This window comes from Lipophrys pholis (assembly GCF_963383615.2).
Source record: "Lipophrys pholis genome assembly, chromosome: 22".
NCBI classification, from domain to species: Eukaryota; Metazoa; Chordata; class Actinopteri; order Blenniiformes; family Blenniidae; genus Lipophrys; species Lipophrys pholis.
In genome coordinates, this window is record NC_137644.1 from 2,484,464 (window position 1) to 2,509,839 (window position 25,376).

At 49.4% G+C, this 25,376-nt stretch overlaps 1 protein-coding gene across 1 annotated transcript; it reads right to left on the bottom strand.

The window, feature by feature from the left end:
- Positions 1–2,943: 2,943 nt before the first annotated feature.
- Positions 2,944–25,023, bottom strand: LOC308127379 (SLIT-ROBO Rho GTPase-activating protein 1-like; the record flags this gene model as incomplete). Its single annotated transcript, XM_080492400.1, has 19 exons — positions 24,982–25,023; positions 21,649–21,846; positions 19,704–19,832; positions 18,607–18,828; positions 17,140–17,241; positions 14,720–14,917; positions 14,455–14,539; positions 13,885–13,912; positions 13,666–13,699; positions 10,758–10,818; positions 10,574–10,651; positions 10,361–10,495; positions 9,199–9,304; positions 7,209–7,433; positions 6,375–6,454; positions 5,619–5,799; positions 4,386–4,517; positions 3,552–3,885; positions 2,944–3,390 (listed from the first exon to the last, which is right to left on the bottom strand). Exons 1-19 carry the CDS (start codon positions 25,006–25,008, stop codon positions 2,944–2,946), a joined length of 2,802 nt encoding a protein of 933 aa, XP_080348526.1. The 5' UTR covers positions 25,009–25,023.
- Between the last annotated feature and the right edge of the window lie 353 nt (positions 25,024–25,376).

The window sequence follows — 25,376 nt, forward strand, 5'->3', positions numbered from 1 at the left end:
AATCCTATACATCAAAGTGCAATGTCACAATGGGTTAATGCTGAAGTCAGAATTTAACCTACTAAACACTTTAATGATCGTTTCAATCAGAGTGAAGCTGCTGCTCTTCGTTAGGACGTGATGGATCCACAACTCTGCAAAAAACTCTAAAACTCTCCAAAAAACTCTTAAAAAACACAAGGATTAAAAAAAGGCACTTTCACTCACACACACACACACACACACACACACACACACACACACACACACACACACATGCACACCACATTCACTGTGCTGTTCAAGTGTTGGTGTTTTAGTGTCTCTTGTTTTACGGGCGTCGACACGGAGCCCCACCCTGTTAGCTTATTGTGAACTTAAGGTTAACGAGTGACTTCAGTGTAACACACACACACACACACACACACACACACACACACACACACACACACACACACACACACACACACACACCCACGCACACGCACACACACACACAGAAAGCTAAATCCAAGCTGCCTCCACAGTCCAACATCACACTCCCATCACTCACTCAAGCTCCAGTCTGAGTGTGGGAGGAGGAGGAGATGAGGAGAAGCGGAGGAGGAGATAAGGTGGAGAAGATAAGGAGTAGAAGGCTATAAGTAGAGCTGACCACCGCAGCAGCAGCTGAACATTCATGGAAGCTGAACAGTCGTTGAAACAGAAACATTCATTACTAGAAGTTGGTGGGAGTTTAGAGTTGGTGGAGTCAAGGAGTTGGTGGAGTCGAAGAGTTGGTGGAGTCGAGGAGTTGGTGGAGTCAAGGAGTTGGTGGAGTCGAGGGGGTTGGTGGAGTTAAGGAGTTGGTGGAGTCAAGGAGTTAGTGGAGTCAAGGAGTTGGTGGAGTCAAGAAGTTGGTGGAGTCGAGGGGGTTGGTGGAGTTAAGGAGTTGGTGGAGTCAAAGAGTTGGTGAAGTCGGGGGGGTTGGTGGAGTTAAGGAGTTGGTGGAGTCAAGAAGTTGGTGGAGTCAAAGAGTTGGTGAAGTCGGGGGGGTTGGTGGAGTTAAGGATTTGGTGGAGTCAAGGAGTTAGTGGAGTCGAAGAGTTGGTGGAGTTAAGGAGTTGGTGGAGTCAAGAAGTTGGTGGAGTCAAAGGGTTGTGGAGTCGAGGAGTTGGTGGAGTCGAGGAGTTGGTGGAGTCGAAGAGTCGGTGGAGTTAAGGAGCTGGTGGAGTCGAGGAGTTGAACGTCATCCCGTTCACTTCTTTTTAAATCTGTCATCACGACGGCACAGCCAACATTCACTTAAACTACACGTTGCCGGGACGACGACCCCGGGACGACACGGAGCCCCACCCTGATAGCTAATTGTGAACTTAAGGTTAACGAGTGACTTCAGTGTAACACACACACACACACACACACACACACACACACACACACACACACACACACACACACACACACACACACACACACACACACACACACACACACAGAAAGCTAAATCCAAGCTGCCTCCACAGTCCAACATCACACTCCCTGTTAGAAGCTCCAGTCTGAGTGTGGGAGGAGGAGGAGATGAGGAGAAGAGGGGGAGAAGATAAGGTGGAGGAGATAAGGAGTAGAAGGCTATAAGTAGAGCTGACCGCCGCAGCAGCAGCTGAACATTCATGGAAGCTGAACAGTCGTTGAAACAGAAACATTCATTACTAGAAGTTGGTGGGAGTTTAGAGTTGGTGGAGTCAAGGAGTTGGTGGAATCGAAGAGTTGGTGGAGTCAAGGAGTTGGTGGAGTCGAAGAGTTGGTGGAGTCGAGGAGTTGGTGGAGTCGAGGAGTTGGTGGAGTCGAACAGTTGATGGAGTCGAGAAGTTGGTGGAGTTGAGGAGTTGGTGGAGTCGAAGAGTTGATGGAGTCGAGGGGTTGGTGGAGTCGAAGAGTTGATGGAGTCGAGGGGGTTGGTGGAGTCGAGGAGTTGGTGGAGTCACGAAGTTGGTGGAGTTGAGGAGTTGGTGGAGTCGAGGAGTTGCAGTCAAGGAGTTGGTGGAGTCAAAGAGTTGGTGGAGTCAAAGAGTTGGTGGAGTCGAAGAGTTGGTGGAGTCAAGGAGTTGAACGTCATCCCGCTCCCTTCTTTTTCAATCTGTCATCACGACGGCACAGCCAACAATCACTTAAACTACACTTTGCCGGGACAACGACCCCGGGACAAACCATCTCAGGACGACCAACCTAGGAGGACGAACACCCCAAGACGACCGCCCAGGGAGGATGCCCACCCTGGGAGGACGACCACCCCGAGACGAACACCCGGGGAGGAGAAACACCCCGGGGCGACCACCCTGGCAGGACGAACACCCCGAGACGACCACCCTGGGAGGACGAACACTCCAGGACGACCACCCTAGGAGGACAAACACCTTGGGAGGACGACCACCCCGGGACAACTACCCTGGGAGGATGACCACCTTGGGATGACGACCACCCTGAGACAAACACCCGAGATGACCACCCCGGGAGGACGAACACCCCTGGTCGACAACCCGGGGAGGACAAACACCCCGGGACGACCACACTGGGACGACCACCCCAGCGGTCTCCAGCAGCTCCTCAGCTAAACCTTTGATAAATGCTTGAATCACGGAGAAAGTAAACTCCTATACACTGAGAGAAACACAGCAACCTGACGACACAGAAACATCATGGAAAATCCTATCATATCGTATCATATTCTATCATATCATATCATATCATATCATATCATTTCATATCGTACCCTACAGTATGGTATATCATACTGAACCCTACAGTTTCATATACTATACCCTCCAGTATAGTATACCGTACCATACTGGAGCTCTGGGCTTGTAAATCTACAACTACATTTGAAGCCCTCAGCTCTTTCTACCCTCATGTTGGTTAAACTACCCTGATCTCCTGGTCTGGCCCATTTTTGGCCTGGGTAGGCCTGATTGGGCCCGGTCTGGCTCACATGGTGCAGGACTTGTCCAATGGTGGGGGCAGAGGGGGGGTGCTGCTCTTGGGTGGGACGGTGGGTTTGGGCCTCAGTGCCGGGGGCCTCAGCGGCGCCCCAACGGCACGAACCGCAGCCGCCGCCGCCAGGGGCTTGAAGGAACCCGGGGCGTCCGGGGACGGGTTGGAGGGCCGGGGGGGTCCCGGCGGAGGTCCTGGCAGCGGGCTGATGGGACTCAGTGGGCTGAGGGGGCTCGGGGTCCCGGGCGTACCAGGGGTCCCGGGGGTTCCCGGTGTGCTGGGTGTACTGTGGGGGCTGGGGGACTCAGAGGAGCAGGCGGTGCCGGCACCATTCTTCACCTGGTCCAGAGTGTCCAGAACCACGTCGGGTGCCGGCCGGCAGCCCGGCCGCTCCAGCTGCCGCAGCTCGCCCAGGGCGACCGTCACCGTGTCCTCCATGTCCTGCAGGGGGTCAGATGAGCAGTCAGCAAGCAGCCAGCAGGGGGCGACAGAGACATTCTGTGCCACGACAACCCTGACCTGACATTCAGGTCAGGGTTCAACCTAACCCTGACCTGACCCTAACCCTAGACCAGGACCTGGAGCTGGTCAAGACCACCTACCTGAGCCAGGCAGTCTGGGTCCAGGCCTCTGGACCGGAGCGGGTCTCCGAAGCCATGCTGGCCGCTGCTGGAACGCCGGAGGGGCGTGTCCTCCGGTCGGCGCAGGGAGTCGTGGCGGCTGACCGTCATGGTGATGGCGGCAGAGCGGCGGCGGCGCTCGGGGCTGTCAAGGGGCGGGGTCAGGCCCTGGCTGCGGCCCAGTAGCAGGTCCCGGGGGCTGAAGTGACCCGTGACGGGCGGAGAGCTGCGCTCCACCATGCCGCCATTGCCGTGGTTGTCGTTGGAGCGGCACAGTGGGCGTCGGAAGAGGCCGTCGGTCCGTTTCCTCCGGTGGCTGTGATCGAAGAGAAGAAGGTCAGACACTAAACATGATCCTTCTGGATCTCTTCCGTCAGCTGAGGCACTCAATACTTTGTCCTCTTGTTTTGTTTTGAATCTTTGGTTGTTATAAGGTATGTTACACCTTTAGTTGTACTGTTGTACCATACCGTCGTACCTTACGGTCATACCGTCGTCCTTATATTTAACACATTAATGAAACTTATCTTAATGCTCCCTCATATCTCCTCCCAGGATTCACTGTGTGTGTGTGTGTGTGTGTGTGTGTGTGTGTGTGTGTGTGTGTGTGTGTGTGTGTGTGTGTGTGTGTGTGTGTGTGTGTGTGTGTGTGTGTGTGTGTGTGTGAAGCTGCTAACATGAGAGTGAGCCGTGATGAGATTTTAGGTACTTTTGGAGAAGAGAACAAGAAGAGAACAGGAGAAGTGGTTTCTTGTTCAGCAGTGATGAGCGTGAAGATGAGTCGCGGTGCCGGAGGTGAACTCTTACATCACAGACCTGCTGTAGGTCTCGGGCGGCCGGACGTCGGTGGGGGAGCTGAGCTCGCTGCGGGAGCGCTTGTCGTCAGTGCTGCTGCTTCCGCCGTCACTGTCAGCCTTCTGGCTCAGCGTGTCGGACATGGCGTCGGCCCTGAAAGAAAAACACTCTCCATCAGGAGCAGCAGGAGGAGCAGGAGCTGCAGGCCAATCACTAATCAATACATGTGTGTTTAGCAGGTCCCTCCAAACAATGAGTTCACCGATCAGCAGGATGTTGAGCAGGCTGAACAGCAGAATGAACAGCAAGATGAACAGCAGAATGAATAGCAGCAGGATGAACAGTAGGATGAACAGCAGCAGGATGAACAGTAGGATGAATAGCAGTAGGGTGAAAGGTAGGATGAACAGCAGCAGGAGGAGCAGTAGGATGAGCAGCAGTACAATGAACAGCAGCAGGATGAGCAGCAGTACAATGAACAATAGGATGAACAGCAGCACGATCAGCAGTAGCACGATGAACAGTTGGGTGAACAGGAGGATGAATAGCAGAAGGATGAAAAGCAGGATGAACAGCAGCAGGATGAACAGTAGAATGAAAAGCAGGATGAACGGTAGAATGAACAGGAGTATGAATAGCAGGATAAACAGCAGGATGAAGAGGAGGATGAACAGCAGGATGAACAGCAGTATGAACAGCAGGATGAACAGCAGCAGGATGCACAGTAGGATGCACAGTAGGATGAACAGCAGGATGAACAGCAGGATGAACAGTAGAATGAACAGTAGAATGAACAGCAGTATGAATAGCAGGATAAACAGTAGGATGAACAGCAGGATGAACAGTAGAATGAACAGCAGTATGAATAGCAGGATAAACAGTAGGATGAACAGTAGGATGAACAGCAGGATGAACAGCAGCAGGATGAACAGCAGGATGAACAGTAGGATGAACAGCAGGATGAACAGTAGAATGAACAGCAGTATGAATAGCAGGATAAACAGTAGGATGAACAGCAGGATGAACAGCAGGATGAACAGTAGGATGAACAGCAGCAGGATGAACAGCAGTATGAATAGCAGGTTTAAACAGCAGGATGAACAGGAGGATGAACAGCAGGATGAATAGCAGGATGAACAGCAGCAAGATGAATAACAGGATGAACAGCAGGATGAACAGCAGCAGGATGAACAGCAGGATGAAGGGCTTATTGTTGAGGGGTGAAGTACAAACCATCGCGGGCTGAGAACTCGCCTGTCCTTCAGCACCACATACTGGTGAGGCACGAGGCCACGGAGCCCGTTAACTCGCCCCTCCCACCAGTCATGTGATGCCCGCTGGAACAGCTGCAGCGACGCCCCCTTCTTAAAGGTCAGCTCGCGGCCCGACCGGCCCACGTAGTCAAACCTTGCCACTGCCTCCACCGCCTCGCCTTCTGATGGACACATAGGTGAGAGGGGGTGAGTCAACCTGCCAACCAGCCAATCAGCTGGCTCCAAGGGCTCCTGGTCCGTCCACAGTTCGACCAATCACAGAGCAGCATGTCATGAAAATACATCTCTCAATTTAGACAGAAAGGAGAAAGGAAGGTGAAGGAGGCGGGTGAAAGTGAAGGGGGGTGAGGGGAGGAGGACGGTTGGTGAAGGAGGGGGGTTGAGTGGAGGAGGGGGTGGAGGAGGTTGGGGAAGGGGAAAAGGGGGGATGGTGGAGGAGGCGGGGTGAGGCAAGTGGAGAAGGGAAGGTGACGGTGCAGGGGGGTGCAGGGAGGAGGGTTGGTGAAGGAGGGATGTTGAATGGAGGAGGGGGTGGAGGAGGTTGGGTGAGGGTGTGGGGGGGTGGAGGGTTGGTGAAGAAGGTGGGTTGGGTGTGGGGGTTGAGAAGGTGGTGGTGCTGAATGTGTGTCCATGGCTACAGTTGCCATGACAACCTCTCTCCAGCAGGAGGCAGAGTGAGAGTGTGTGGAGATGTAAAAGTGTGGGTGAAGTTGCGAAGGTCAAAGGTCAAGCATACCCTCGTCGCTGGTCTGGGTCTCAGTGCCGCCATCAGGCTCCGCCTCCTCCAACGCTCCTGGCTCACTGAACGGACTCTCACTGAAAGAGGAGGAGGAGGAGGAGGAGGAGATAATCAAACCGTCATCGTAGTGAATAACAAAGGAGGAGCTCTCAGCAGGTCTGGGCATTTGTGAACAGTCTGCTGACAGCAGACGGGTTCAGTACCAGGCCCACATGCGGAAACCAGGCGCTCCAGTCTGGACCAGGGGGTCCAATCTGGACCCAAGGGTTCAATCTGGACCAGGGGCTCCAGTCTGGACCAGGGGGTTCAATCTGGATCCAAGGGGTCCAGACTGGACTCCCCATGGTCCTGTGTGCTCATCACAAAGAAGTACTACAGTTCCTCATCTGTCCACTCCCCCCAGTGGACAAACCAACACGTGGCACAAAGAAAAACCTTCAATAGCATTTGACTCCAGTATTCTCATCAGTAACCGATTACCTCAATGACATTAGCAACTAAGCTAGTTACTTAAGTTTCCTGTTACTTCTGAGACATGTGAGAAAAGCTTCCACTCCTTTCCTATCTTCAGCATTAGCATTAGCACAAATCATCATTCCATACTGTTCACCAACCACAGTTAGCTTTCGCATTAGCATTATAGAAGTCTTTTCTGCTCGCTAGTAGTATTAAGCAGATTTCTGTCTCTGCTCACTGATCTCACTTTGTTTTGACACTCACTTTGTTAGCTTCAGCATTAGCACCTCCACAAGGTTCCAGCACGCTGCCTTGCTCATGAGTCAGCTGTTAGCCTTAGCAATAGCATCAACAGAGAGAATCCGAGCGTCTCACCAGTACTGCTCTCCCGTCATGCACTTCTCGTAAACGGGGCCGGGCAGCTCCTTGCTGTCGGGGAAGATGTTGTCGTGGTGCAGGATGACCGTCTTCACCACCTCGTTCACGTGCGCCTGGCAGGCCACCTGGTCCACCGTGTCGGGCGTCGGCAGCAGCGTCGGCCCAAACACGATGGCCAGATTCCCGGCGTCCATCATGTTTTCGTCGCTGTACTGAGAGAGACTGCAAGAAACACCAGAGACTAGTCGGAAACGAGAAACAAACCCGTCTGAAACCGTGTCTGTCCCTCACCAGGTGAAAAAACCCATCTGAAACCGTGTCTGTCCCTCACCAGGTGAAAAAACCCGTCTGAAACCGTGTCTGTCTCTCACCAGGTGACAAAACCCATCTGAAACCGTGTCTGTCCCTCACCTGGTGACATAATAATAAATATAATTCCGTCTACATGTTACTGTGAATGCGGCTCAACACAATGTAGTGGATATGCCACACCATTAGGGGGCGCTGTGACTCGGTAAATACACTATAATACAGAGAAGAGGACAGTGAGACTCCTCCTGCTGCTCCTCCTACTGGAGACGGGGTTCTCAATCTTGGTCCTGGAGGGCCGGTGTCCTGCATGTTTTAGGTTTCTCCCAGTTGCAACACTCCTGAATGCAATAAGGGGCTTTTTGATGAAGCGTGATGATGACATCATCATCAGATTGAGGTGTGCTGAAGCTGGGAGAGCTAAACCATGTGGACACCGGCCCTCGAGGACCAGGATTGAGAACCCCTGTACTGGAGGAATCAACATGTGGTTCAATAAAGCATCGAGCTTCTGCAGCAGGTAGCCATGTTGGTGAGTGACGTTAGGGGTGGAGAGGGAGGCGGTGTTATAGGTGGAGAGGTGGGTGAAGACCTCACGGAGAGGGAGGCGGGGTTATAGGTCGAGAGGGGGGTGATGACCTCACGGAGAGGGAGACAGGGTTATAGGTCGAGAGGTGGGCGATGACCTCACGGAGAGGGAGGTGGGGTTATAGGTCGAGAGGTGGGCGATGACCTCACGGAGAGGGACGCGGGGTTATAGGTGGAGAAGTGGGCGATGACCTCACGGAGAGGGAGGTGGGGTTATAGGTGGAGAAGTGGGCGATGACCTCACGGAGAGGGAGGTGGGGTTATAGGTCGAGAGGTGGCCGATGACCTCACGGAGAGGGAGGTGGGGTTATAGGTCGAGAGGTGGGTGATGACCTCACGGAGAGGGACGCGGGGTTATAGGTGGAGAAGTGGGTGATGACATCATCGTGTTCCGCTAATGAGCGTCTTGTCCGTCCACCTGCTAAAACCGAGGCAGCATTTTCAAATTCCTCCACTCTGGAACTCATTTTCAAAAAACTAGTTTTGAGGCTCCTAAAACGTTGTGTGGCTGATCGGACAGAAACCTTGGTGACATGACGTTTCATGGTGTGGGCGGGGCCACAGTTTGTCCCTCACCAGGCAACGAGGTGTAAAAATAACAAAAACCATTGACATCAACACTCAGACCAACACTAATATTGAAATGAACACTCAAACTCACATCAACACTTACATTCACATTAACACTTATATTCACAGCAACACTCACCCCAACACCCGCACTCACACCCACATTCATCCGCACTCACACCAACACCTACATTCACAGCAACACTCACCCCAACACCAATACTCACATTCACACCAACACCCACATTCACAGCTACACTCACACCAACACTCACATTCACACCAACACTCACACCAACACTAACATTCACATCAACACCCACATTCACAGCTACACTCAGACCAACGCTCACATTCGCAGCAACATTCACACCAACACTCACATTCACAGCAAGACTCATGTTCACACCAACACTCACATTTTCACCTACACCTATATTCACATCAACTCTCACACTCACACCAACTCTCACATTCACACCAACACTCACATTCACACCAACAATCAAACAACACTCACTGGTTGAGGAAGGCAAACAGGTAACGCATCACCACCAGCGTGGCTCTAGAGACGCCCAGCAGGATCTTCCGAATGCACTGCGCCCGGTCGTACAGGTTCTCCATCCCTGAGCAACAGAGACACGAATCTACGAATCAGACTGAACTTCCTCTCAGACTGAACTTCCTGTCAGACTGAACTTCCTGTCAGACTGAACTTCCTCTCAGACTGAACTTCCTGTCAGACTGAACTTCCTCTCAGACTGAACTTCCTTTTAAGGCCCTTCCATGCTTTCCGCATTGCGTGTCTGCAGACCGTGCGGAGGCTGCAGGGTGTTCACACTTCTGGCCACGCAGCAGTATGTGTTCCACGCATGCGCATTGGTCCACACATCCCCGTCGGTCGGAGCACTGTGTTGGTTTGGCGCATTCAGAGCGTGCAGGTCGCGCGGTCACAAAATGTGTCGACCACAGAGGGTCGGAGTGGATCCTTGCTCAAATCGGTGGATGGCGATTTTAAAATCACACCTATTCTGCGCACACGTGGATGCTGAAAGCATGAACAGGCCTTCAGACTGAACGGCTGCTTGTTTTAACCTCCAGCCATCAGAGCAACTCTGCAGCTACTCTGATTACTTGGTAGCTTCACTACTTAGTTACCAGTGCAGAAAAGATGAAGAGGAAAAGTGAGACGATTGAAATGATCAGTTTCTCTGGACGTGTAAGGAGCAACTGAAGTGTATATACTCTGATTACTTATTGATACACTGTTCCATGTAAGTATTTGTTTTATTAGTATTCTATTAACGTTTTATCATATTTACTTTATTATATATTATTTAAGTTATTTTATTTATTTACACAAGCAAGTTCATTTCAATAAGTGTTGCAGCGTTTGTTTCCTTCACACTTTAGTTGTCTCTTCCTGCTTCCTGTTCCTGAGCTCAAGAGACTTCCTGCTGGTTCCCTGAAGCTGCTCTCTGTTGTCTCTTCCTGCTTCCTGTTCCTGAGCTCAAGAGACTTCCTGCTGGTTCCCTGAAGCTGCTCTCTGTTGTCTCTTCCTGCTTCCTGTTCCTGAGCTCAAGAGACTTCCTGCTGGTTCCCTGAAGCTGCTCTCTGTTGTCTCTTCCTGCTTCCTGTTCTTGTGCTCCGGAGACTTCCTGCTGGTTCCCTGAAGTACTCACGGACACAGGAGATCAGGTCATTGAAGCGGTCCTTGGGGAACAGCGGGTTTTCCAAACCCCGGAAATAGAGTTTCAACACTCCGGCCACCGAGTTGATGTCGTGGTTGCTCTCCTCGTCGATCAGCGGGTCATTACCTGGGCAATCGGAGGAGAACCACGGGTTAACAGAGTACATCACCTTCTCCTCAGACTAACGCCCGGTCGACATCTCACCTCTCTCGAAGGAGTTCTTGATGTCGTTGACCTCCACCTGTGACCCGGACACCCGGAAGATTCCCTGGTGCTGAAGACCTGTGGACCCACACGCTTCATCAGCTATTATATGTTTATATTTAATTTGAAATACTGGTTGTAGAATGTCATCTGCAATAATCCACAGTAGAACAGTAGAACTCACCGTGCAAGTTGATGTAGCGGATGCAACTCTCCACAAGCAGAGGTATGGCTTTAGTAGAATCCTGGAAACACAGTAGAAACACAGTGGAAACACAGTAGAAACACAGTGGAAACATAATAGAAGCACAGTGGAAACACAGTGGAAACACAGTAGAAACAGCGCTGCGCTACGCTTTGAGACGCTCCACAGAACTTCTTTATAATGAAGCCAGACTTTTGGTTCATTGACACGCTGATAGATCAAGACGTCTGGTGGTGGACACACTGATAGATCAAGACGTCTGGTGGTGGACACGCTGATAGATCAAGACGTCTGGTGGTGGACACGCTGATAGATCAAGATGTCCGGTGATGGACACACTGATAGATCAAGACGTGTGGTGGTGGACACACTGATAGATCAAGACGTCCTGTGGTGGACACGCTGATAGATCAAGACGTCTGGTGGTGGACACACTGATAGATCAAGACGTCCGGTGGTGGACACGCTGATAGATCAAGACGTGTGGTGGTGGACACGCTGATAGATCAAGACGTGTGGTGGTGGACACGCTGATAGATCAAGACGTCTGGTGGTGGACACGCTGATAGATCAAGACGTCTGGTGGTGGACACGCTGATAGATCAAGACGTGTGGTGGTGGACACGCTGATAGATCAAAACGTCTGGTGGTGGACACGCTGATAGATCAAGACGTCTGGTGGTGGACACACTGCTTTGACGAGTGTGACATTTTATGCCTTCAAGAAACCTGGGTGGCCAAACAAGATGTGGACAAATTGAACAGCCTCCACCAGGACCTCCATGGAGCTGGGGAGTCCACGATCTCCGCAGGATGGTTGGAGGTAGGGTAGCTGGTGGCGTGGCCTTTTTGTGGAACATTAAATTTGACCCAATGGTGAAATTAGTGCATCTAAACGTTGACAGGGCCATCGGGCTTGAGTTTAATTATAATGACAAGAAATGTACTATCATAAATATTTATACACCGTATGAATCGTATGAGCATGAAATGAATTTCTATATATCTAAACTTATTCTGTCTCGTGCAGCTCTGAAGCCTGAAAAAGGTTTTACCTCTGAAAGTGAAGCGTGGCACACTACGTCCTGGCTAGACCACATAGTGACCACTGCTGATGCACGACTCACTGGGATGTATAGAGATATGCTATGGATTTGCCACATATGATCACATACTGATTGCTGTTCTGTTTAATGTTGAGAATGTCCCCCTGCTGGCAAAAAATAATAATACTGGCCCCTTAAATAAATTGGACTGGTCCAGACTGAGATGATATGGTTGGGTCCTCTCGGCTCACAGTCAGCTCTCTAAACAACATGGATTCCCTAAAGAGGCCCTAATGTGCTCAGATATGAGCTGTAAGGCTGAGCGTCATGCTGGGAATCTCTGTGCCATGTATGATGATACTGTGAAATGTCCTGATGCCTCCATTGAACCGTTTACAGAAGTAAATATAAAATACCCAACATCAGATCTGGGTGGAATGAATTGGTGGCTGAGAAACATACTGCTGCTAGAGAGGCAGGCGGACCCCCACAGGGGGCGCTATTAAATAATAGAAAGCTCACGAATACTAGATTTAAATAGGCACGTAGTTTTATGAAGAAAAAGCTGGGACAGGACGTTACCTGAAGCAACAGGAAGTTACCTGAAGAGACAGGAAGTTACCTGAAGCGACAGGACGTTACCTGAAGCGACAGGACTTTACCTGAAGCGACAGGACGTTACCTGAAGCGACAGGACTTTACCTGAAGCGACAGGACGTTACCTGAAGCAACAGGACATTACCTGAAGCGACAGGACTTTACCTGAAGCGACAGGACGTTACCTGAAGCGACAGGACGTTACCTGGTGCGACAGGACGTTACCTGAAGCGACAGGACGTTACCTGGTGCGACAGGACTTTACCTGAAGCGACAAGACGTTACCTGAAGCGACAGGACGTTACCTGGTGCGACAGGACTTTACCTGAAGCGACAAGACGTTACCTGAAGCGACAGGACGTTACCTGGTGCGACAGGACGTTACCTGGTGCGACAGGACGTTACCTGAAGCGACAAGACGTTACCTGAAGCGACAGGACGTTACCTGAAGCAACAGGACTTTACCTGAAGCGACAGGACGTTACCTGAAGCGACAGGACGTTACCTGAAGCGACAGGACGTTACCTGAAGCGACAGGACGTTACCTGGTGCAACAGGACGTTACCTGAAGCGACAGGACGTTACCTGAAGCGACAGGACGTTACCTGGTGCAACAGGACGTTACCTGAAGCGACAGGACGTTACCTGAAGCGACAGGACAATACCTGAAGAGACAGGACGTTACCTGAAGCACCAGGACGTTACCTGAAGCGACAGGACAATACCTGAAGAGACAGGACGTTACCTGAAGCGACAGGACGTTACCTGAAGCGACAGGACGTTACCTGAAGCGACAGGACGTTACCTGAAGAGACAGGACGTTACCTGAAGCACCAGGACGTTACCTGAAGCGACAGGACGTTACCTGAAGCGACAGGACGTTACCTGAAGCGACAGGACGTTACCTGGTGCAACAGGACGTTACCTGAAGCGACAGGACGTTACCTGAAGCGACAGGACGTTACCTGGTGCAACAGGACGTTACCTGAAGCGACAGGACGTTACCTGAAGCGACAGGACAATACCTGAAGAGACAGGACGTTACCTGAAGCACCAGGACGTTACCTGAAGCGACAGGACAATACCTGAAGAGACAGGACGTTACCTGAAGCGACAGGACGTTACCTGAAGCGACAGGACGTTACCTGAAGCGACAGGACGTTACCTGAAGAGACAGGACGTTACCTGAAGCGACAGGAAGTTACTTGAGGCAACAGGAAATTGCCTGAAGTAGAGGAAGTTACCTGATGCTTACTGTGGGAGTTTTTCCTCCCTCGGCTGGAAAGAGAGAGAGAAAGAGAGAGAGAGAGAGAGAGAGAGAGAGAGAGAGAGAGAGAGAGAGAGAGAGAGAGAGAGAGAGAGACAGAGATGTGTCAGTTTCACAGAGTTCAAACTGAATCGGAAGAAGTAACTTGATAAACAGAAGTAACTTGTAAAACAGAAGTAACTTGTGAGTAACTCACCTGGTGGTCAGTAGTTCGGCTTTATATCCTGCAAGAGAAATAAGGCGGAGCATCAAGTAGGATTCACCACTTCATCATGAAAGAGTGATTCACCACTTCATCATGACTGAGTGATTCACCACTTCATCATGACTGAGTGATTCACCACTTCATCATGAAAGAGTGATTCACCACTTCATCATGACTGAGTGATTCACCACTTCATCATGAAAGAGTGATTCACCACTTCATCCTGACTGAGTGATTCACCACTTCATCATGAAAGAGTGATTCACCACTTCATCATGACTGAGTGATTCACCACAGTCTGTTAAAGGAGCCACGCACTCAATGTTTTCTAACAGTATTTGTGGCAGTGCCATAAGAAAAACTACTTTTGAATGTCAGTACATCACAATGTAGGAATGTCATTCAAATAACATTTGTGGGAAAAAAATAAATGTGTGTTTTGGCCTAAGTACTCGCTATCGGTGAGTACTCAAATGTAAGTACTCATACACTACTCATTTTGGACAAAAGTGGTATCGGTGCAGCCCTAGTTCATAATGAATGAGTGAGGCGTCGTCTTACCCTCCGCTAAGGCTTTCTTCAGTACGTCGTGTTTGGCCTGAAGTTTAGAAATCAGATTACTTCCTTCAAGGTATTCACGGAATTTCTGAGGATTGAAATATGAACATAACTCAGCAACTCAACGTAATGTACTGCAACTGTAATATAATACTGCAGTACTGTAATACTACTGTACTAGCACACTACAGTACTAGAACACTGAAGTAGGGGGTCAGGGGGGTCACAGATTAGGGGTCGGGGGTCAAGGTAAGTCCTCTACTCTCACGTTGAAGTAGAAGAGCTCCGTCTCCTGCTGGTTGGCCCGCCTCTTGGCCAGACTGGGTTTGTTCAGGTACCCGTCCGACACGCTGGACTTCACCGACTCAGACGACGGACTGTGGGTGAAGCTCTGCGACACGTCGCAGTCGTCCAGCACCGTCATGTCCTGCAGGGTGGTCAGCGTTGCCCCCCAGGTCTTCTTCACCTGCAGGGGGCGCAAGACACTTGACCTTCACTCATTGAAGCACGGTAGCGCCCAGAAGCTAAACATTATGAGCGTACTAATGCTAATCCCAGCTCACGTGGACGCCGCCCGACGTTCACGCGTTGCTGTCAGGAGACAGTCCAACATTAATGAGGCTCCTCCTCCAGCAGTTCACTAACATCATAACACTGCGGCTTTACACGAACAACACAAGAGATTTGCGTAATGCTAACATTAATGGTCACGGAGAAGAGCGTTCATTTATAATCGCTGCTGACGGACAAAACGGGTTCTGAAAGAGGTGTACGCCACTTCCCAACTGAAGCCAGATTCATCTCATACGTTTAATGTCTTCTGATATCAGATTTACTGATCTATGTAATCATAAACAGCCAAGCTGCAGTGTTATAGACCAGAGGTCCTTAATTCCGGGCCTGGAGGTCCTGGAGGTCCTGGAGGTCCTGAAGGTCCTGCATGTTTTAGGTTCCTCCCAGTTGCAACACACCTGAATGCAATAAGGCCTCGTGACTTGGATTTTTTACAAGCTTGACGATGACATCATCATCATCAGATTGAGGTGTGCTGAAGCTGGGAGAGATAAATCCTGCAGGACTCCGGTCCTCCAGGACCAGAAGTGGAGAACTCTGGTAGAGATGTTTGTTTAGTGAGACGTTACTGCTGAATCAGCAGCTCCATGATCATATGGCAGATTTTCACCGCTGGACTGTGGACGCTCTGCACTGTGGACGAACTGCACTGTGGACGACCTGCACTGTTGTCGCTCTGCACTGTTGACGCCCTGCACTGTGGACGAACTGCATTGTTGTCGCTCTGCACTGTGGACGCCCTGCACTGTGGACGCCCTGCACTGTGGACGAACTGCACTGTTGTCGCTCTGCACCGTGGACCCTCTGCACTGTGGACGCTCTGCACCGTGGACGCCCTGCACAGTTGACGACCTGCACTGTTGTTGCTCTGCACTGTGGACGCTCTGCATTGTGGACGTTCTGCACTGTGGACGACCTGCACTTTGGACGACCTGCACCGTGGACCCTCTATACTGTGGACGACCTGCACTGTGGATGACCTGCACTGTTGTCGCTCTGCACCGTGGACGCTCTGTACTGTGGACGCTCTGCACCGTGGACGCCCTGCACAGTGGACGACCTGCACTGTTGTCGCTCTACACTGTGGACGCTCTGCACAGTGGACGCCCTGCACTGTGGACACTCTGCAATGTGGATGCTCTGCACTGAGGACGCTCTGCACCGCCATGGATGCTCTGGTGTTGGAGGGTACCGGTGGTGGAGACAGACGGCCTCCTCCACCTCCAGTGACTGAGGACAAAATACAAAGTCCACTGACGTTTTTCACCGTCCCTGTTCAAATATCTAATAAACAGATAAAACTGAACTTTATCAATCTGCTGTGTCTCCAACAAAATGTCTCCTTCTTCTCCAACACTCCACCATGATGTCACTCCCCTCCATGATGTCACTCTCCCCCATGATGTCATTCTCCTCCATGATTTCATTCTCCTCCATGATTTCATTCTCCTCCATGATGTAACTCTCCCCCGTGATGTCATTCTCCTCCATGATGTCACTCTCCCCATGATGTCACTCTCCCCCATGATGTCATTCTCCTCCATGATTTCATTCTCCTCCATGATGTCACTCTCCCCATGATGTCACTCTCCTCCATGATGTCACTCTCCCCATGATGTCACTCTCCCCCATGATGTCACTCTCCTCCATGATATCACTCTCCCCCATGATGTCACTCTCCTCCATGATGTAACTCTCCCCCATGATGTCATTCTCCTCCATGATGTCACTCTCCCCATGATGTCACTCTCCCCTGACATCCACCTTGTGTATTATTTTACTTTATCATCAAACTCCTCCAGTTTGTGTTTCCTGAACTGTTTCTCAACACATCGGTCTGTTTCTCAGTGAAAACAAGCACGCACACACACACACACACACACACACACACACACACACACACACACACACACACACACACACACACACACACACACACACACACACACACACACACACACACACACACACACACACATACACACAGCTGCAGCTCTTCAACATCTCTGGTTCTTACTGAGCTGCACCGAGGTCCTCAATCCAGATCTTCAGAGGTGTGAACAGTGTGACGGAGTCTGGAATTTCAGAGGTGTGAAAAGTGCGGCGCAGTCTCACCTCCTCGTTCTCGATCTTCAGAGACGTGAGGCGGGTCTGCAGCTGTGTGAGCCGCAGGGTGAGTTCAGCCTGGACTTGAGGCTGGGAGGAGATGTGGGTCACCTGGACAACCACAATAACACGTCAGTCACAATTCAAGTGTTTCTGTCAAGCAAAGCATGTTACAGCTTTATATTACAACCTAACAACCTTACAGCATTACTTTACAGCCTTAGAGTCTTACAGCATTACAGCGTCACGTTACAACCTAACAACCTTACATTGTGATGATACAACCTAACTACTTTACAGTGTTATGTTACAACCTATTAACCTTACGGTGTTACATTACAACCTTACAGCGTTATGTTACAACCTAACAACCTTTCAGCGTTACGTTACAACCTAACATTTTTACATCGTTATGTCATAGCTTAACCACCTTACAGCGTTACATTACAACTTTACAGCGTTATGTTACAACCTAACAACTTTACAGCGTTATGTTACAACCTAACAACTTTACAGCGTTATGTTACAACCTAACAACTTTACAGCGTTATGTTACAACCTAACAACTTTACAGCGTTATGTTACAACCTAACAACCTTACAGCGTTATGTTACAACCTAACAACTTTACAGCGTTATGTTACAACCTAACAACCTTACAGCGTTATGTTACAACCTAACAACCTTACAGCGTTATGTTACAACCTAACAACTTTACAGCGTTATGTTACAACCTAACAACTTTACAGCGTTATGATACAACCTAACAACTTTACAGCGTTATGTTACAACCTAACAACTTTACAGCGTTATGTTACAACCTAACAACCTTTCAGCGTTATGTTACAACCTAACAACCTTACAGCGTTATGTTACAACCTAACAACCTTACAGCGTTATGTTACAACCTAACAACCTTACAGCGTTATGTTACAACCTAACAACTTTACAGCGTTATGTTACAACCTAACAACCTTACAGCTTTATGTTACAACCTAACAACCTTACAGCGTTATGTTACAACCTTACAGCGTTATGTTACAACCTAACAACCTTACAGCGTTATGTTACAACCTAACAACCTTACAGCGTTATGATACAACCTAACAACTTTACAGCGTTATGTTACAACCTAACAACCTTACAGCGTTATGTTACAACCTAACAACCTTACAGCGTTATGATACAACCTAACAACTTTACAGCATTATGTTACAACCTAACAACTTTACAGCGTTATGATACAACATAACAAAGTTACAGCAATGTTGGTGAGATTCAGCCAGATGTTGGTGAGCAGCTCCACACTTTCCTAAAACGGCTGGTAAACTGAACTCCTGCCACATTCTGCACATCCTGCTCATTATCAAGTCAGCTGCATTTCAATGGGGAAAATTTGGTTTTAATCCAATTTTCAGGATTTCGTTTTGAAAAGATCAAAGTCTGACATTGTTGTCAAGGTGTAAAGAGGACTGACCGCGTCGCCCATGTGCGACTGGAAGCCAAAGCGCTGTGGCGGGCAGAAGGCGGTGGGGTAGAGGCCCAGCAGGCGCTGGCGGTCCCGGGCTGGGTCCAGGCCCTCCACCGCCCCCTCCAGGACCTCCAGGCCGGTCCTCCTGGAGGCTTCAAGGCTCAGCTCGGCTGACAGGTAGGTCCGCAGAGCCCGGCTCAGACTGGAGTGGTACCCTAGGTCACAGCACTGCACGGAAACAGCAGGAAATGGCAGGAAACATGAGGAAACAACAGGAAAGATGAGGAAACAGCAGGAAACATGAGGAAACAACAGGGAAGATGAGGAAACAACAGGAAAGATGAGGAAACAACAGGGAAGATGAGGAAACAACAGGAAAGATGAGGAAACATTAGTAAACAACCGGAAAGATGAGGAAACAACAGGAAATGGCAGGAAACATGAGGAAACAACAGGAAAGATGAGGAAACATTAGTAAACAACCGGAAAGATGAGGAAACAACAGGAAATGGCAGGAAACATGAGGAAAAAGCAGGAAACACAAGGAAACAGCAAAAAACCTGAGTAAACAGCAGGAAACATGAGGCAACAAGAGGAAACAACAGGAAAGATGAGGAAACATGAGAATAAACTGGAAAAAGCAGGAAACATGAGGAAACACCAAGCAACACCAGGCAATATGAGGGTACAGCAGGATGCATGAGGCAACATGAGGAAACACCAGGAAACATGAGGAATAAGCAGGAAACATGAGAAAACACCAGGAAACATGAGGAATTAATAGGAAACACCAGGAAACATGAAGAAACAATAGGAAACACCAGGAAACAAAAAGAAACAGCAGCAAACATGAGGAAACCGTGGGAGGAGTAGTGGGAGGAGAGAGGAGCAGTGGGAGGACCAGTGGGAGTAGGAGGAGGAGTGGGAGGCAATGTGGGAGGAGACATGGGAGGAGCAGTAGGAGGAAGGAGGAGCAGTAGGGAGAGAGAGGAGCAGTGGGAGGAGACATGGCAGGAGCAGTAGGGAAAGACAGGAGCAGTGGGAGGAGAAGTGGGAGGAGCAGTGGGAGGTCCTGCCACCAACAGAGGAGGAGAAAGACTCACGTCGACGATGTCGGGCAGGTCGTGGACGTAGTACTTGAAGACGGAGGCATTGGTGGCCTCCAGCGTCAGCAGGTACTCGTTTCTGGCCTTCAGGGTCTTTAGCTTGTTCTCCGAGAACTTGGCTTTCCTCTGAAGAACAAACCACGAGTCTAACTGGTAGAATAACTACTAGAATAACTGCTAGAATAAATGCAACTGGTAAAATAACAAGCAGAATAACAGGTGGAATAACTTGTAGAATAACTTGTAGAATAATTGTAACTGGTAGAATAACTACTATGATTAAAGGTGCAAGCAGCCTTGATCGGGACCTCGCACTCTGGCCTCTGGCCTGTTGGGGTCGGCCTTTTCATGGCCTCTGGCCCATTTAAATAGATAAAATATAAATTCTGAAGGTTTTAACAAAAACAGACTTTTATTTTGAAAAGACGTGGGGGTATTTTATTTTGAAAGACAACTAAACTCTAATCTCGCTAATCCCTTTTGGTGTCATATTTAGTAAACATGGAATTTAATTTTGAAAGATTGGGGGCTTTTATTTTGAAAGCCAGCTTAACCCTATGGCTAGTTAAACACTTAATATCCATTTTGAAGTCAACATTGTAATTTTTTTTAAACATGAACTTTTATTTTGAAGGAGTTTGGGGCTTTTATTTGGAAAGTCAGGACATGGAGTGGTGACAATTTGATAAACATGGTAGTGTGTAATCCTGGTGTGAACGATGTAACACTGATGGACCCAGCGGCAGTTAGTGATGTCATCAGAGCGGGACAGGACGGATTTTATCCACATATTTTGGAAACAACTCCTCTGAATCCAGTTTTCTACAGGCAAATGTTTTGATCAAATTATAATTTCTTGAGAGGAAAATTTGTCGTCTTTCAGTCTGTGTGGGTTTGGAAGCAGTCAGATGTAAACTTTGGACACGAGGAGGCGCAACTTTGACGGCTTATAAAAACAAAACCACTCGACTAATCAAAATAGTTCAACTGAATTATCCTCTGTTATTTAATAGTGTTTTGAAGCCGATACGATATTCGCCCTCAGAGGAGATAGCGTTTGTAAATCTTATTTTGAAAGGCAAATTGGCGGACTTCCTGTTGTATTTAGGTCCAGGGTATCAGCGTGTGAGTTGTAGGTCTTGGTGAGACGAATAATTGTGTTTTGGTTTGATCTCTCTACGACATTCCTATAAGCCGTGGTGGACGGTTCTGTGTTTTTACTTGGCCGTTTAAGGGTTTCTAGGTGGCGCTAGAGAGCATTTTGGAACTCTGGGGTTTCATTTTTACATTTCCTTAAATTTTTTGCCAGTCTTGATGAGCGTGCAAAATTTGGTGAGTTTTTCAGTGTGTTTCGTGGGTCGAATTTGGGCTCAAAGAGGTCGTCAGGAGACAAAAGAAAGAAACATTGGAAATACAATAGAATCATGTGCTCCAGTCCTTTAGGGCTCGGTCCTTTATAAATGTAACTAGTAGAATGACTAGTAGAATAACTAGTAGAATAAATGTAAATGGTAGAAACATTGCAATAGTTTTACAAGGAAAAACTGCAAAGATCTTTGAAAACAAACATTTGAAAATACTAAAAATTAACAGCTTTAATGTTTCTGATGAGCTGAGTTAGCGACAGTACTGTGAAAGTCACCACTGTGAAGGTCACCATAGTGAAGGTCACCACTGTGAAGGTCACCACTGTGAAAGTCGCCATTGTGAAGGTCACCATAGTGAAGGTCACCACTGTGAAAGTCACCACTGTGAAAGTCACCACTTTGAAGGTCACCACTGTGAAGGTCACCACTGTGAAAGTCGCCATTGTGAAAGTCACCACTGTGAAAGTCACCACTGTGAAGGTCACCATAGTGAAGGTCACCACTGTGAAAGTCACCACTGTGAAGGTCACCACTGTGAAAGCCACGGTACTGAACCCTGTGACCCAGAGTCTCACCTTCTCCCTCATCTTCTCCATCTTGCGGGCGGCGTTGCGTCTCTGGTGGCGCTCTTCGATCCGCAGGCCGAACACAGGCTCCGCCCCCCCGCCCGACCCCGACACGCCCTTCAGGCGTCCCTCTTGACGCTCCGCTTCCCGCAGCTTGCTCTCTGCACTGATGGTCTCGGCATGGTACATGTGGTATGTCTTCATCACCTGGACAGTGAAAAGTGACATGGTGATCGTCTGATGACAGGGTGAACGTCGGGTGACAGGGTGAATGTCTGATGACAGGGTGAACGTCTGGTGACAGGGTGAACGTCTGGTGACAGGGTGAACGTCTGATGACAGGGTGAATGTCTGATGACATGGTGATCGCCTGGTGACAGGGTGATCGTCTGGTGACAGGGTGAACGTCTGGTGACAGGGTGAACGCCTGGTGACAGGGTGAACGTCTGGTGACAGGTGATCGCCTGATGACAGGGGATCGCCTGATGACAGGGTGATCGTCTGGTGATAGGGTGAACGTCTGGTGACAGGGTGAACGTCTGGTGACAGGGTGATCGTCTGATGACAGGGTGAACGCCTGGTGACAGGGTGAACGTCTGGCGACAGGGCGAACGTCTGGTGACAGGGCGAACGTCTGGTGACAGGGTGAACGCCTGGTGACAGGGTGAACGTCTGGTGACAGGGTGATCGTCTGGTGACAGGTGATCGCCTGGTGACAGGGTGAACGTCTGGTGACAGGGTGAACGTCTGGTGACAGGTGATCGCCTGATGACAGGGTGAACGTCTGATGACAGGGTGAACGTCTGGTGACAGGGTGATCGTCTGGTGACAGGTGATCGCCTGGTGACAGGGTGAACGCCTGGTGACAGGGTGAACGTCTGGTGACAGGGTGAACGTCTGGTGACAGGTGATCGCCTGGTGACAGGGTGAACGTCTGGTGACAGGGTGAACGTCTGGTGACAGGTGATCGCCTGATGACAGGGTGAACGTCTGATGACAGGGTGAACGTCTGGTGACAGGGTGATCGTCTGGTGACAGGGTGATCGTCTGGTGACAGGTGATCGTCTGGTGACAGGGTGAACGCCTGGTGACAGGGTGAACGTCTGATGACAGGGTGAACGTCTGGTGACAGGGTGAACGTCTGATGACAGGGTGAACGTCTGGTGACAGGGTGAACGTCTGGTGACAGGTGATCGCCTGATGACAGGGGATCGCCTGATGACAGGGTGATCGTCTGGTGACAGGGTGAATGTCTGATGACAGGGTGATCGTCTGGTGATAGGGTGAACGTCTGGTGACAGGGTGAACGTCTGGTGACAGGTGATTGCCTGATGACATTGTGAACATCTGGTGACAGGGTGATCGTCTGGTGATAGGGTGAACGTCTGGTGACAGGGGATCGCCTGATGACAGGGTGATCGTCTGGTGACAGGGTGAACGTCTGGTGACAGGGTGAACGCCTGGTGACAGGGTGAACGTCTGGCGACAGGGTGAACGTCTGGTGACAGGGTGAACGTCTGGTGACAGGGTGATCGTCTGATGACAGGGTGAACGCCTGATGACAGGGTGAACGTCTGGTGACAGGGTGATCGTCTGGTGACAGGGGATCGCCTGATGACAGGGTGAATGTCTGATGACAGGGTGAACGTCTAGTGACAGGGTGATCGTCTGATGACAGGGTGAACGCCTGGTGACAGGTGATCACCTGATGACATTGTGAACGTCTGGTGACAGGGTGAACGTCTGGTGACAGGGTGAGGTGTACACTTTGTAGTACTCATGGTAAACTAGACAGTAGTACTCACGGTAAACTAGACAGTAGTACTCACGGTGTACAGTTTGTAATACTCCTAGTATACAGAGTGTAGTACTCACAATATACAGCGTGTAGTACTCACAGTGTAGAGAGTGTAGAACTCATGTTGTACAGAGTGTAGTACTCACTGTATACAGTTTGTAGTACTCACAGTGTACAGAGTGTAGTACTCAAGGTGCACAGTTTATAGTATGAAGACCCTGGAAGTGGAAGTGATGACACACGTAAAGTGTTTCTGTCAGAGGTTCGTCACAAAGTTTTCTAAGCAGTTTTCAGGAGTTTTTCTGGTGACAATGTCAAGAACTTTTAACATTCTGTCTTTCACAAGTATCAATATTATTATTTTATTTTTTTCCTTTTAGTATCACAATTTTAACAATCAGAGGTCTGGAACTCTTTCAACATACTCCTGCCCCCCGTCTGCCCCCCGTCCCTCCTGCCCACCAGTTTAGACTCCTCCCCCTCCTGCCATCCAGTTTAGACTCCTCCCCCTCCAGCCCACCAGTTTAGACTCCTCCCCCTCCTGCCCACCAGTTTAGACTCCTCCCCCTCCTGCCCTCCAGTTTAGACTCCTCCCCCTCCTGCCCTCCAGTTTAGACTCCTCCCCCTCCTGCCCTCCAGTGGCCACAGAGAGGATTGTGGTCCATGTTTGAATTAATGACGTCTCGTCTGAATCTTCTTTTCAATGTCCTGAAAGACTTTTTGTTTCTGGTCTGATTCTCTGATCAGTGGAGGATCCTCTCCTCCCTTCTCATCACTCTATTCTCTCCTCCCTTCTCATCACTCTATCCTCTCCTCCCTTTTCATCACTCTATCCTCTCATCCCTCCTCACCAGTCTATCCTCTCCTTGCATCACATCACCCCAACCTCTCCTCCCTTCTCATCACTCCATCCTCTGCTCATCAGTCCATCTCTCTTCCCTTCTCATCACTCCATCCTCTCATCACTCCATCCTCTCCTCCCTTCAAATCACTTCATCCTCTCCTCCTTTCTGATCACTCCATCCTCTCCTCCCTCTTCATCACTCCATCTTCTCCTCCAGTCCTCGTCAATCCATCCTCTCTTCTGTTCTTCTTACTCAATCATCTCCTACTTCCTCATCACTCCATCCTTTCCTCTCTCCTCATCACTCCATCCTGTCTTCCCTCCTCATCACTCCATCCTCTCCTTCCTCCTCATTGCTCCATCCTCTCCTCCTTTTTCATCACTCCATCCTCTCCTCCCTCCTCATCACTCCAACTGCTCCTCTCTCCTCATCACTCCATCATGTCCTCCATTCTCATCACTCCATCATGTCCTCCCTCCTCATCACTCCATCCTCTCCTCCCTCCTCATCACTCCATCCTCTCCTCCCTCGATGAAGCAGCTGCTTCGTTCACATTGTTGAACTGAGGATGAGAATCGTATCTCTTTTATTTGTTCTGTTTTCAGTAAAACACCTTGTGTCTGAAAGAAATAGAAATACACTTCTATTCTATTCTAGTACTCACGGTGTTCAGTGTGTAGTACAGAGTGCAGTACTCACGGTGTAGAGCTCATTCAGGAGCTTCATCAGGTCTTCCTGCAGCTGGAAGATAATTTCTTTGCTCTGAAAGACAGAAGAGAAAAAGGAGAACGTAGCATAGGTACAAGTTAAAGTACAGATAGAGTTCTGTGTACATTCTTCTGAAGAAACATCAACAGGCTTTGTAATCTCCTGGAGAAAAGTATCAGCACGAATAATAAAGTATTAAACATGAAACTACCTGCTTTATTTAATCATTTGAGATAAACTTCATCAGGTACATTGTCCTTTACTAATATTCAACAATACTGCAGTTTCTGTCTTAACTAAGGATTTGATATTGAAGTTTTCTCAATATTTAAACAACAAATCAATAAACGTGTTAGCATTTTGTAAAGTTTTAGCATGGTGTATAC